General features: G+C 39.7%; 1 protein-coding gene across 2 annotated transcripts in view; it reads left to right on the top strand.

The window, feature by feature from the left end:
* Nucleotides 1-287: 287 nt before the first annotated feature.
* The window catches only part of SMIM38 (small integral membrane protein 38), a 45,560-nt gene continuing 32,246 nt past the window's right edge, over nt 288-13,601 (top strand). The window contains exons 1-3 of one of the 2 annotated variants that reach the window (XM_077319000.1): nt 288-513; nt 1,826-1,882; nt 3,212-4,316. In XM_077319000.1, the coding sequence (XP_077175115.1) occupies nt 3,807-3,938 (132 nt within the window). In that variant the 5' untranslated portion in view covers nt 288-513; nt 1,826-1,882; nt 3,212-3,806 and the 3' untranslated portion in view covers nt 3,939-4,316. Of the gene's footprint in view, nt 514-1,825; nt 1,883-3,211; nt 4,317-13,601 lie in introns of those variants that run through there. The other variant, XR_013227870.1, reaches the window with a different exon arrangement.

Raw genomic sequence — 13,601 nt, forward strand, 5'->3', positions numbered from 1 at the left:
TCCTTTTATTCATAAACTAATAACATGTATTAACAAAGCAATAATTTTTAGTTATCACTTGATAGTTTGCTTGCTACTTTTGTGATCACTGCTGTAGAGCTAGCAAGAGACTTGTGGGCTTTTTGCCCTTCTAGGCTTAATGTCACATTGAAAGAACATGGAGAATACATATAATCACAAGGTCTTGAAAAAGTTGTTGACTTTGTCAATATTTCAGATTTCGTCATTTAAAGATAAAAATGCTTGATTTGACTTTTAACATAACTCTTCTAAAGGACGATATTGTTCACAGTTCTTTGTGCAGAGAGTTGTACAGCCTTGAGTAAATACACTGAAGTGAGATGCTGTTACTTACCTTTGCAGCTTGATAAATACAGGAAACTTGTGATGCCGAGAGATAAGTATTGGTTTTTTTAACCATATGCAAAATGCAGACAGGTCTGTATTAGCTAAGAAATGTTCTAGAGCTCTGAAGCTGTCTGTTGTACCTTTCCTGAATATGTGATTTATAAAGTAAGTCAAATATATTATTTCCTTATTTTTTGGTTTAGTACTTGTAGAGACAACCTTTTGCAGCATCGCAATAATCTTTATTTATTGCCTATGAAATGGATATGTTGGGATGATCCTGTGTTGAGCAGGGGGTTGGACTAGATGGCCTGTATGGCCCCTTCCAACTCTATGATTCTATGATTCTATGATAACTCATAAATATATATTAATTATTCTTCAGTGTTAGTATGGGACACAATAGTTTATGAACTAGAAGCTTTGACAGTATTGAAAAGTATAATACTTTGTGGTAGATTGAAAGTGATCTAAAAGGTGATTATTGTAAAGTCATGTCTTGCTCAAATATTTATTTATTTATTTAATTAATTATTATTTCATTTTATGTACCACCACATTTCCTAGGAACCCACAGCGGTTCACAGAATAAAACATTAAAATACAATAAAAACCCATAAAAACCCAATTTACAATAAAATAAGCAAGTGGTCAAAAACACAAATAATCTATCCCATCCCACCTCATTCACAGTTAAGAAGCTGTTATTTTCATTTTTAAGGGAAAGGTTGAAGATAATATTGCTATGTAGCTGTAGTATAGTGTATAATATAATACTTGGTGGAATTCTATGCAGAAATTACTCCAGCCTAAACCCTTGAATCCTATGGATTTGAATGGAGTGCCTATGCATAGGATTGCATGGACAGGCCACCAGTTGAGCAGATTTAGATATCCATCACAACTGGAGGCCTTAGATGAAGATTCATATTAAAAGTTGTATCCAAGCATGCCAGTCAGCTTGGATGGGTATTGTGATGCCAGAGGGACTTCTATCTAGACCAGCCTTTCTCAATTTTTTTTACCATTGAGAAACCCCTGAAACATTTTTCAGGCTTCAAGAAACCACAGAATTGGCACGATTGCGCAGAATATAGTTGCGATGCATAGTTGTGTACATGTCCATATGCCTCTTCCCTTCGCCTTCCCTCCAGGCCCATCATTGGCCATTTTGGGAGGTGCAAGGAGGGCTGGTCGACATGAACATATATGGTCATATCACCTGATAAATCTTGAAAATTTTTTAAGCCATTAATTCCCACCCATTTGGGAAACCCTTCCAGGGCTGTCAAGAAACCCCAGGGTTTCACAAAATCCTGGTTGAGAAAGTCTGAGCTAGACTGATGAGTTCACTCATAGATCAAGTTATGAGCATAGCCTCACAGTCTCTTTCTCAGCCTTTCTGTCTCGATGGGCTGCCTTGTTCATATAGGAAATCTCTCTGTGCTAGTATCTCATGGAGCATTCCTTTTCTCAGCAAACAGAATGAGAAAATTCCTGCATGTACCTCTGCATCAAAACTCCAGGAGTAAAGGTAAAGTTATGAAAATATTTTGGAATGGTTTTCTGGGTGGAGTAGAAGTAAAGAGTTCTTTGTTCCAAAAGAGTCATCATGCACAGGCGAGAATCAACTCTGGATCCTAAAGAATATGAGGTGGGGGAGGAAAGAGTAGTATGTTTTCCCCTTCACTATTGTTAGGCATGAGTAAAATATGAATTGTTATCAGATATAGTCCCTGATTCAGCAAAAAGAGACCTGTGGAATGCTGATGCATGGGCTAGTTCCTAACTGGTGTCGATTAAATATGGCAAATGCACCTGATATGGTTGAGGCTGTGCATCCCAACCTGGGATTAGACAGCCAGGTGTGCCTGATGCTTGATTAGCTTATGCTCTTGAACTTTTTAAGTGTCTTTTAGGATCTTTGAATCCCTTTTTAGGGAAAAAAGTAGAACTGAAATATTTTAAATTAACATTAAGTTGCATATATTGGTTTACTTTCATTGTCCCATGTAGTAGTTTATTATTGAAATGTCCCTTGAACAAACATTTATCTTTAAGTCCAAGAATCAAATCCATCATAGAGAAAATAAGGATCTTCCTCATTCAAGTCTAAAATTTATTTATTTTTATAAAATGGCATTTAAAAATGAATCTACCAAGATGGAAATAATTAGGCATTCTGAAGAGAGCTGATGATCTTTGGTCATGGTAATAACGGAAGGGGCTCTCTTCCAGAAAAAGATGCCTCAATAAACGTCCAGTTTTATTCTCCAGTCTTGTTACTTTTGAGGTTGTGCTGTCTCCACCTCTTGAGTCAAGCCAAGCCAATTTGACAAGCCTATGCAAAGAGTTGTTCTAGTGCTATTTGTCCTCACTTTTACATTCTTTTTTTCATAAGACTAATCTATTAAATGTCCTTGAAAACGTGACACCTCTGCATCAATTTAGCAGTTTATATAGCGGCCTCTGGGTCACCATCTAAAATTAGAGTAATTTTCTGTATGTATTTTTGCATTTTCAATTGCATTTTCTTACAACTGACCATGCACACAACACATAGACACAAAGACTGGACATCCAAGAACTTCTTTTTTCCTCCAGGTTTTGTAATGCTGAGCTTTGCTATACCAAATAGTCCATTCTGTGAAACCTGCTTAACATACCGACTGAAACAAACTTGTCTTGCAATGAGAAAGTGAGAATTCCACCCCCTGCCTCTTTATAGCTATGAGACTGATTCTTGTGGGTGCTTTTGCATGTGGCGGTGTACTAATTGATGAGCAATGCATTTTGGGAATCTTCTGTGCTCTGATTTGCTTTCCCCCTTCTCCCTCCCTTCTTCCTTTTTTAATTTGTCTAGGAAAGGAAAAGAAAAAGCCCCTCCAGTGTTGTTTCCTGCAAAGGCTGTTCTTAAGAGCCCATTGGACAGCGTGGGGGCTCTTGAAGTGATAGCTAATTGGCAAAAGAAAGACCTCAATTGTCTTGAGGGGGCTGGAAAGTGCCGCGTGTGCTTCTGAAAAGGACTAGGGAGAAGGTGCCCAGTTTCGCTAAACAGCTGCTGCTGGAGAAGTTTGGAGATTACATCAGCATTGCAAAAAAGAAGCTGAAAAAAGTTCAACTTCACAGAGAGTGAGTGGGTGAGAGAGAGTTTATGGAGGTCCCCCTTTTCCCTTCCCAAAGATCTTCTGACAATACTGTCATTGTCAATATAAGAGTTGTTAATTCTTTATGAATAGCACATGGGCCTCTTGACTAAATAGTACATTACATGATGTCCCAAATCTGTCAGCTGGACTCTTCTCTCACATGCTAGTGAGATCACTTTGATTGGAATGTTACAGGAATGGCTGCATTTGCCACACAGCCTTGAATACTACATTATATAATTGGGTCTCTCTGAGTAGTAGTAATAGTAGTATCTTTTTTCCTCATGATCTCATTATTCTAGCTTAAATATGGGATCAAGCCCTTTGATGATTTTATTGGTTGTAATTATATTATTGCGATTCATTTTGTGGTCCTGTTTCAGGGCTTATTTAGATTATAAATTGTCTCGAAGATTTCCCGAAAAGAGGAAAGACTCTTGAAAGAACTCATATGCATTTTCAATGAACAAATCATGCCTTTATTGCACAATGAAATAGAACAGGACAAATTTTATTTTCAAAGAAAGTATAACTCCATCCAAGATGTCAGAGATATCAAGTTCCTGGTCTACTTTTCTAGTAACCCAGAAAACCTCTATCTTGGCAGGATTAAATCTCAGCTTGTTCACCCCTATCTAATCCATTACTGACTCCAATTACTGGTCCAGAACATCAACAGCATCCTTGGAATTAGGTGGAAAAGAAAAGTAGAGCTGGGTGTGATTTGCATATTGGTGACACTAAAGTCCACATCTCCTGATGACCTCTCTCAGTGCCTTCATGTAGATAGTAAATAGCAAGGAGCAGAGCAGGCTTCCCCCAACACTACCATCTGATTTTGACCTGCCAGACAAGACTCAAATCATCCTAACAAGGTGAACCTTAGTCCCAGTGCTGGAAGGTGGTTCAGTAGGATACAGTAGTATCAAAAGCTGTTGAGAAATCTTGTAGAACTAGTAGGATTATTCTCAATAGAGGTCAGCAAACAAGGTGACCTAAGCAATCTCTGTTCCAAATGCTGGCTTGAAGCCAGATTGAAAGGGGTCTAGAAAAGCAGTCTCTTCCAGGAACCCCTAGAGTTGAGAAGGAACTTCCCCAGGTAGCACCTTGCCAAAGAATATCACATTGGAAACTGGCAGGAAGTTCTCCAGTATAAGTTAGACCCAGGGAGGCTATTCCCCCCAGAACAGATATTATTATTATTATTATTATTATTATTATTATTATTATTATTATTATTATTATTATTAAATTTATTTCCCGCCACTTCCTACAGGCTCGTGGCGGGTAACAGTAGTCGTAAAATCCCCCATTAAAACCTCTGCTAAAAGACTATAAAAATACCCAATACGGCGGAAAATACCACTCTCCCCTACCCGAACAAGGGCATTGGGGGATGGAGGGTAATTATAACTACTTCAAACCCCCAGGAGCATGGGTGGCATAACTCCTGCTCTCAAAAAAGCATTTGCCATATCTCTTACCCAGTCAGTCAACAACTTTTATCAGCCAGGAAGGACAAGAGTCAAGAACACATGTGGTAGGTCTCACCTATTCAAGGATCCTTTCTACATCTTTGGGCTCTGGAAACTGAAAAGCTGCCAAAGGTACATAATCTGAATGCATATCCATGCCAACCTCTAACCCAAAGCAGATCTGGGTGATTTTGTTTGCAAAGTAAGTAGCAAATTGATCACGAAGTGCTTTCTTGGGGTTGGAGTCCAATTCCTCAGGGGTTGGAGTCCAATTCCTCAGGATTATAATGTAAAAGTCCTCAAAGCACGTACACAGCTCAGCTGGATGATTTTGTACAGACTCAGTGGTGGTAGAGAACTATTGCCTTTTTGCTGTCATCACTGACATGGAACAGGCTTTAATATCGTTTGTCGTATTTGATCAGTCTTGTTTCCATCTGTGGTGATCTAGCCATCATCTCTCCTGTTTCATCACCATCAGTTCTCCAGTGAACTAGGAAGACTGCAGACAGAATCATAGAATCATAGAGTTGGAAGGGGCCATACAGGCCATCTAGTCCAACCCCCTGCTCAATGCAGGATCAGCCCAAAGCATCCTAAAGCAAATTCTGCAGAGAAAACAGGAATCTGTAAGCCAGAACTCTATCAAGCAATGATCTGCCCATGACAAGGGAGTAAACTTTAACTCCCCCACCTCCAGATCACCCTTGACATTCAGAAGCACTAAACATCTGAACCGCAGAGCCAGGGGGCAACATCAGGGGAAGGTGTCAGCCTCTATTTCTTATTGTTGGCCCTCCAGGCCACTGGTAGGCCACTGGCGAGTTGGGAGGACAAGATGGCGGCGGCAAGATTCTGACACTGAGAGCTGGGAGTCTTAAACTTCCTCTTTTAATCTCTCAACTAAGTTGCTTTGAGTTGTTTTAAGTTCTTTTATTTATTAATAATAACTGGAATTCCTTCTCACATGTCCTTGGAACGGTTGTCTCTGCTGATTAAGGAGGATTTTTAAAGCGGACTGCCTACAACTGAATTCTCTTATCTGCTAAATGTGCAACTCGGGTAAGCACACTGAGAAGGATTACTGGTACTAATTTCTCATTGTTTAAACTTTATTGGAAAAGATTGAAAGTTTATCCTGGTCTTGTGGATTGTTTATTGTATACCACTGAGCCGTGTTAATTACCCTATAAGCCTGCAAGAGATGGGTCAAAAAAGGAGGATCCAGGATTTAGAGGGAACAGAAGGAATGGAAGATTTGACTACTCCTGCTTGCAAGCAAAAAAAGATAGAAGATTAATTTGCTCCAGATAATATATTAAAATACAACATTCCCACCTCTAATCAGTTTACCCCCCTGGCTTCATTGGGCCGCACTCCTCTAGAGGAGGATGTTTTAAAGAACTCCTGTGAGGAACCAGTATCTCTAACACTTGAGGAGAAAGAAATGGAGAAGATTAGAGGCATCGAGGGACCTGAAGAGACCAATAGTGATATCAAAGAGTTATGTCAGCTGACAGCCAGAACTGTATAATCTATTTACAACAGCTTGAAGTTAATAACAAATAAGCTCGATCATCTCATACAGGAAGTAACTATACCTTTAACTAGAAATGTAGCCAAAAAGGACAAGGAGGAGCTATATGGACATAAACAAATCTTTACATCAAACCAAGAATCAGGACAATTCTATCGTTTAGTACTCCAGCCTCATACAGTTGGCCTGACTATAGGTCGGTATAATGGACATCTACCTTTCTGGGGAACTAAAAACTTGGCTAAACGGCATCTTAAAGCCCTTTTTGGAAACCAAATTGGATTTATCGACCTGAATTCTATAGAACTACTCAATCAGGCCAATCAAACACACAGAGTTCTACTCTCGTTTGCTAGTTCTAAAATTCCATCATTACTCCTAAGGCAGAAGCCTTTCCTTAATTCTAGAGGAATTTTTCCAGTACAAATATGTACATATTTACAAATATGATACAAACTTCTTTGGTCTCAAAATTCCAACAATCAAAAGCTTGCCAGATGATAACTCCACAGACAAGAATACTTCCGTTAATACCTCTCATCCTGATTTGATAGAGCTGTGTGAATCCCCAGTAAACACATTTCCAAGTGTCCTTCTCTTGCAAACTCAGTTGAAAAAGACTTGTTAACCTCTTTCTCAGCTTTACCACTACAGGATCAAAAGAACATTACGGACAGGCTGGGTCTGTTAAGATGCAGACTATTGGGATCCACAAAAGCATCAGCAACACAGAGTCATATTCAAACTCTATCCCTATTTGACAACTCCACGTTTGTTTCTATCTAAGACCTTAAGCCCTCCAATTTCTCTTCTTCAGACAGCATCAAAACTCAAGAGTTAGGAAGAACAACTGATCAGCAAGAGTCTGACAACCAGGTAGACAGTATGACAACAACAACAAAGGACAGTTCAATAGGAAAAAACCTTGTAGTAAAAGTACAAAATCATGAATCCTCAAACTCTACTAAAAATGGCTGTATTTATATGAACTATGAGGGCTCCTTGGAAAAGACTGAAAAAACAGATTGACAATTAAATGTCTTATCTTGGAATTTAGGTGGGTGGTGTAACAAACTTGATGACTCAGAATCTCTATTATTTCTGGGTAAATTTGGGATTCTATGTTTGCAGGAGACTTGGGTACAAGAGTCTGGTCTCAGTAACCTTCAAGGTTTTCGATTATACACAGTCCCAGCTATCAAAGTAAATTCCAAAGGTCGTGGTTGTGGTGGCTTGGTGATTTGTATTAATGTTGACTTACAAATCATTATCCAAGTTTTAGACACTAAATCCTCTCATTATTTCCAGGCCTTACTTTTGCAGGGGAGGAAAATAAGACCCATCCTACTTTTTAACATCTATATTCCACCTACATTACCGGCTTCCTTAAATGGTGAAAACGGTTGGAATCTATTAATAGACACATTGGAACGTTTAACTTCTCAGTTTCCCAATGCCAATTTAGTACTTTGTGGAGATTTTAATACCAGAATTGGCCCTGGCCTTTCTAACTCCTTGTTAAGACATAAAAACTAGATTGCAACTGCTGCTTGTATCTTAGACCGAGCTTCAAAGGACTTAGTTATTAATAGACCAGGGTTAAAACTGCTTGAATTGACTTCTGATTTTAACTTATGTATTCTACATGGAACAAAATATGATGTGTCAGGTGGTTCTTTTACGTTTTTATCTTCTCGTGGCACTAGTACTATAGACTATATAGCTGTCCCCCCCTCACTCTTGAGTCATGTTGGGTTATTTGATATTATCAATAGAGTTGAAAGTGACCACTGCCCATTGAGACTTCTTTTAAATTTCCAGCCCGGCATTTATTTGAATTCTACCTCTAATATAGCAGAAGGCTGTTTCCCTGGACCTAGAAGAATCAAGTGGTCAGAACAGCTTCATGCAACATTATCTCATGCTCTGATAGAGGGGGATATATGGGCGAGGCGTTGTGCTTTAATTCAATCGGATAGCGACTCTTCTAAGTACTTCATGGACATAGTTTATTTTCTTAAGCCTTTTTTTCCAATGACAAACCTTTAAATAACTTATCATATCTTAATAAAGGTTGATTTGATGCTGAATGTAAGATGGCCAGGAAGGAACTTGTATCCTACACCAGAAAGTTTCGCCACTCAAATACTAATATCTCAGTTTCTGCTCTTAATTCAGATGTAAATACAAAAATCTTCTCAAGCAAAAGAAACTGGATCATTCAAAACAATTATGGCAAGAATTAAGTAAGACTGTTACATAGAAGAATGAGACACGCTTTTGGCAACTCATTTCTTCTGGTTTTAGTAGGCCTCATTTACAATTAGATGCCCAAATTTCTGGTAAGGATTGGTATGTATATTTTAGAAACATCTTTAGTAGTTCTCATTCCAATTCCTTGAATGATGACCCTCAAGCACAAATCCCCCAAATTTTACCAGCTTGGCCCTAAGTAACTGAATCGGAAATAAAAAAACTTTTTCTATCATTAACAGGAAGAAAATCTCCAGGGGAGGACATGATTCCCCCAGACTTGTATAAATCCTTTCTGGACTGGTGGGCTCCAGTATTAGCCAAGATATTTACTCAAATAAATGATTCAGGCATTGTTCCACCCGATTGGAAAATGAGCATTGTAGTTCCTATTCACAAGACGGGGGACAGAACAGACCCAAAGAACTATTGCCCTATAAGCTTGCTGAATATAACTGCTAAACTCTATAGTAAACATCTGTTGCATAAATTAGAGGATTGGGAATAATCTAACTGTGTTATTCACCCCAATCAGGCAGGGTTTAGAAAAGGACAAAGTACTATTGAACACTGTCAGAGTCTTTTTCAACTTGCCACTTTAAGCATTAATGGCCCCACCAAAGCCCTTTTTGTAGCTTTTGTGGATTTGGCCACAGCATTTGATATGATCAATAGAGCCCGCCTTTGGGAACAGCTAGCCAAAACAAACATTGATAAACGCCTGTTATTCCTCCTACAAGCACTATACACAGACATACATGCAAAAGTCAGAGTTGGTATTTCTGGCTCAGTGACTGACCCAATTCCAATTCAGAGAGGAGTTAAACAGGATTACGTCCTGGCTCCCATGCTGTTTAATTTTTATTTGAATGATATTGTTTTGAGGTTAACTGGACCAGGGTTTACTCCTCCCTCCTTTGGGCAGCAAAAAGTATCAATCTTATTATATGCGGATGATATGGTTTTAATTTCACGCACCTGCATTGGTTTAAAGAGGTTGTTGGTCAAACTAGGACATTACTGTAATGAGGAGGCTCTTAATATAAATTACAACAAGACCAAAGTCATGGTCTTTAGGAGAAGGCCAAAGAGATTTAAATGGAACATCCATAATATTCCCATTGAAAAAAGCAGCTCATTCAAATACCTGGGAGTGACCTTCACTGAGACACTGAGTTTGAACAACCATTTAGCCTTGATTAAGGCCTCTACTCTTAAAATAATTGGGTCCATACTAAGATTCTATGCAGCTAAGGGAGGATTTCTTATTGATCCAGCAATAAAACTATTTGTAGCCAAGGCCTTATCCCATCTCCTTTATGGTATCAAAGTCTGGGGATGGAGGGATCATCTGATTTCTAGTTTGGAAGCGATTCAGAATCACTTCCTTAGACGTATTTTGGCCTTACCTAAAGGAACTCCTGCCGCACATATGCATGCAGAGTTAGGGCTTCCATCGATCAGGGCTCGAGTCCACTTAGCTTTGTTAAAATTTTGGGCAAAACATAGGAAAAACACTACCAATTCAATATTCAAGCAATGTTTTGAACTAACCTTGAATACTGATCCTTTCCGACTTGCCAGTTATGATAAAATACAATCACGGTATTCCATCCCAGATGATTTATTAAGAGCACAAGTTGATAGGTCTAATCTGAGAGATTGGATCTTTAATACTCATGCCATACTGGATAGACAAATAATAATAAAATCTAACTTTTCTCCTTTGTTTAAACTATTCAAAACAGTCCATCTCAGATCAGACTATCTCGTAACCATTTCTGTACAAAAACTTCGAATGGCGTTTGCTCATTTACGCTTTCAAGTTATGCCATCAGCCCTACCCTCAGGCCGTTTTTCCGGTGTACCTTTTGCCCTTAGCCTATGTATTTGTGGAGAACCTGCTGTTGAAGACCTTTATCATTATGTTTTGGATTGCCCACTATACTTAGAGCCAAGAACCAAATATATTGAGAGATGTTTGAGTGGCCAGAACTTCCCTGCGAATTTGAACAAAATAGTCTTTTTATTATTGGATACCAACCCCCTAATTAGTTATAATGTTTCACTATTTGCATTAGCAGCAAGGAAAATTCGAGCCAAATTTACGTCACCAGAGAGCTAGAAACCTGAATTCTTATTGTTTTTTTTTATTATCTATGGACTACCACATGTATTGTTCTAATTCTTTTACTGTTTTTATATCAACTGATATGATATTGATCGCATTGTAATGGCCTATGGCTGGAAACAATAAAGTCTTCTGTATGTATGGTAGGCCACTGTGTGATAGGATGCTAGACGGTCTAGTCTGGTCTGAGCCAGCAGGGTTCTTCTTGTGTTCTTCTTTCTCAGTCATGTAATAGACCAAAATCAGTGCAAAATATGTGGAGCCAGTAATTACTTGGGATAAATCCATGGTCATCTTGGAGGCCATTACATTCTGAGCCACTCCTGACAGCTTGGCCTTGCCATGGATGTGAAAATTACCTAGGACTACCATTCTTAGGGGCTCCACAAGCACACCCAAGACCCAGTCTGGCTAACTCAGGAAGAGAGATGCTTGGGCAGCAGGGTGGATGATATACTAACAGAATGTCAACCCTGTCCTGGTCACCCCTTTGACCGTTTATGCACTGGAGGTTTCATGCCGGGCTGCAGGCTAGAGTTTTAGTTGTGGCAGGTTGCCCCATCCTGCATCCACATGGGGGAGCATTTGGCCTGGTGTGCCTCATCCGCCCCCAATTTGTGCTCCTGCACAGGAGCTGGGGCAGTGAAGTTCCCAGTGCATAAACGGTCTTTCAGGAGCACAGATTCAAAACTAGCAGACTGCCTGATAGATTGAGTATTATTCCCTGGCATTGACTTCTCATATATCACTACTTTGCAAATGCTATTGCTTTGTAAATCCTCTAGTCTAAATTCCTGAGAATTTTAATTTGAAAGATTACATTATTCTACTGTTTTCTAATGCATTTCCTGAAATATAAAATTGGCATTGAATTCCTGTTAAAGTTAAGGAAAACTAACTGTATACTAGCCCATGACACTCTAGAGAATGACAAATTATTATTTTTGACTGTAATAAATCTAAACTTCATTTACAATGTCCGTACAGTGGCATCCTCTTAAACAATTACTGTCGAGCTGCGCATGTTGAGTTTCCAGTGAGGCTTCCCTAAGCGGAACTGGCAATGCAACAGGTGGCTCAATTACTTTAGGTATGTCCATTACAACCATCCAACATGAAGCCATGAGAAGGGGATGGTGCAATTATGCTGACTCGCATAGAAAGAATCTGAACAGCTGGGGCCCCACTGCCTTGCCTGCCAACTGCTTGCAATGAACTGCCCCATCACAAATGAAACCTTAGAAGAGAATGCTGGAACTGCCTCAAGTTGCCACCTTATGTCAGGAGTTTGCTATTAATTTGGAGGGTGTTCAAAACAATTGGAGAAGACAACTGGATTCTAATGTAAACCAATGCAAGCCTGTTTTCTGTCTGTCTTGGATATTTGTGTGTGCATCGAGAATGGGTTTTTAATTGCTTCCAGTTCCATTACAAAAAATTAGAGATGCCACTAGTGTTCATACTCCTTTGACTCTGGGTATGAGTTCCGGCAACTTCACACTAGGCGAGCATCACCTCCTGCCTCTGCATCACCTCCTGATTCTTCTCTGGCACAAATGGCACTCCCTTTGAGGCAGTGGCAGCCAGTAGTGGGCTGGTTGGGCAACAGTTCAGCTGAGTGGAGGGAAGATTCTGCCTGGTCTTTCTCTTTCTCTTCCCCCTGCTGCTGAACCCTGGGCAACAGCATCTGGCAGTGTGCCGTACAAAATGTAGTTCTGGCAGTGTCTGGAGTCATGAAAAAAGGAGAAGGGAGTACAAGGTGGGAGACAGGAAGCATCTTCCCTTCCCTCTCTGGCTGGTCAGTCACCAGCTGCTACCATAGTGCTTCACTGCTGCTGGAGCAGTTTAGCCCAGGCTTGCCCAATTTCCTCAGACCTCAGAACCTAGGCAAGGTGAGCCTCGGTCAATATTTGGATGGGAGACCACCAAGGAATATCAAGGCTGTGACGCAGAGGCAGGCAATGGCAAACCACTTCTGAATGTCTCTTGAAAACTTGACAGGGTGACCATAAGTCAGCTGTGACTTCATGGCATAAAAACAAGGCATGCAGAACATCATATAACAATTTCCTAAAATGCTCTGTTTTTTACGTGGGAGATGCAACTAAAACATATTCTATGTCCTTTACTGTCTCAATAGACCATTGAGGGGGAGAGTGATGGGAAACAGTGCACTGATGGGTTATCTATTTCCCTGCATGTGCAAGGTGCATAGGCCACAGATATTTGATTTTTATAAATCCTCGGGAGCACATGTGCGAAATAATCAGAACTGGAGTCCATACAGAACATACTAAGATCAGAACTAAGATCAGAATTGTGACCACCGCCGCTATATGTTATATGTAACTTTTAATTGGGGTTTTTATGGGGATTTTATTGTGTTTTAACTATTTATGTTGTAAACCGCCCTGAGACCTATTGGGAGAAGGGCGGTCTAAAAATTAAATAATAATAACAACAACAACAACAACAACAACAACAACAATAATAATACAGGGCCATTCCGCACGATTTAAATGTAGCAGAAGGCTTACCTTTGGTAAACGCTACTAATACAACGTTCCGCATGACATCGTGCACGATCTGCAACACTCCCACAAAAATCACTTCATTGTAGCGATTTTCAAGAAATTGGGAAAAGTGGATTCCCCCTAAAAAAACCGCTACACTTCTGAGCACAAGAAGAAGAAGAAGAAGAGTTGGTT

This window comes from Paroedura picta, chromosome 2, assembly GCF_049243985.1.
Source record: "Paroedura picta isolate Pp20150507F chromosome 2, Ppicta_v3.0, whole genome shotgun sequence".
In the NCBI taxonomy this organism is placed as follows: Eukaryota; Metazoa; Chordata; class Lepidosauria; order Squamata; family Gekkonidae; genus Paroedura; species Paroedura picta.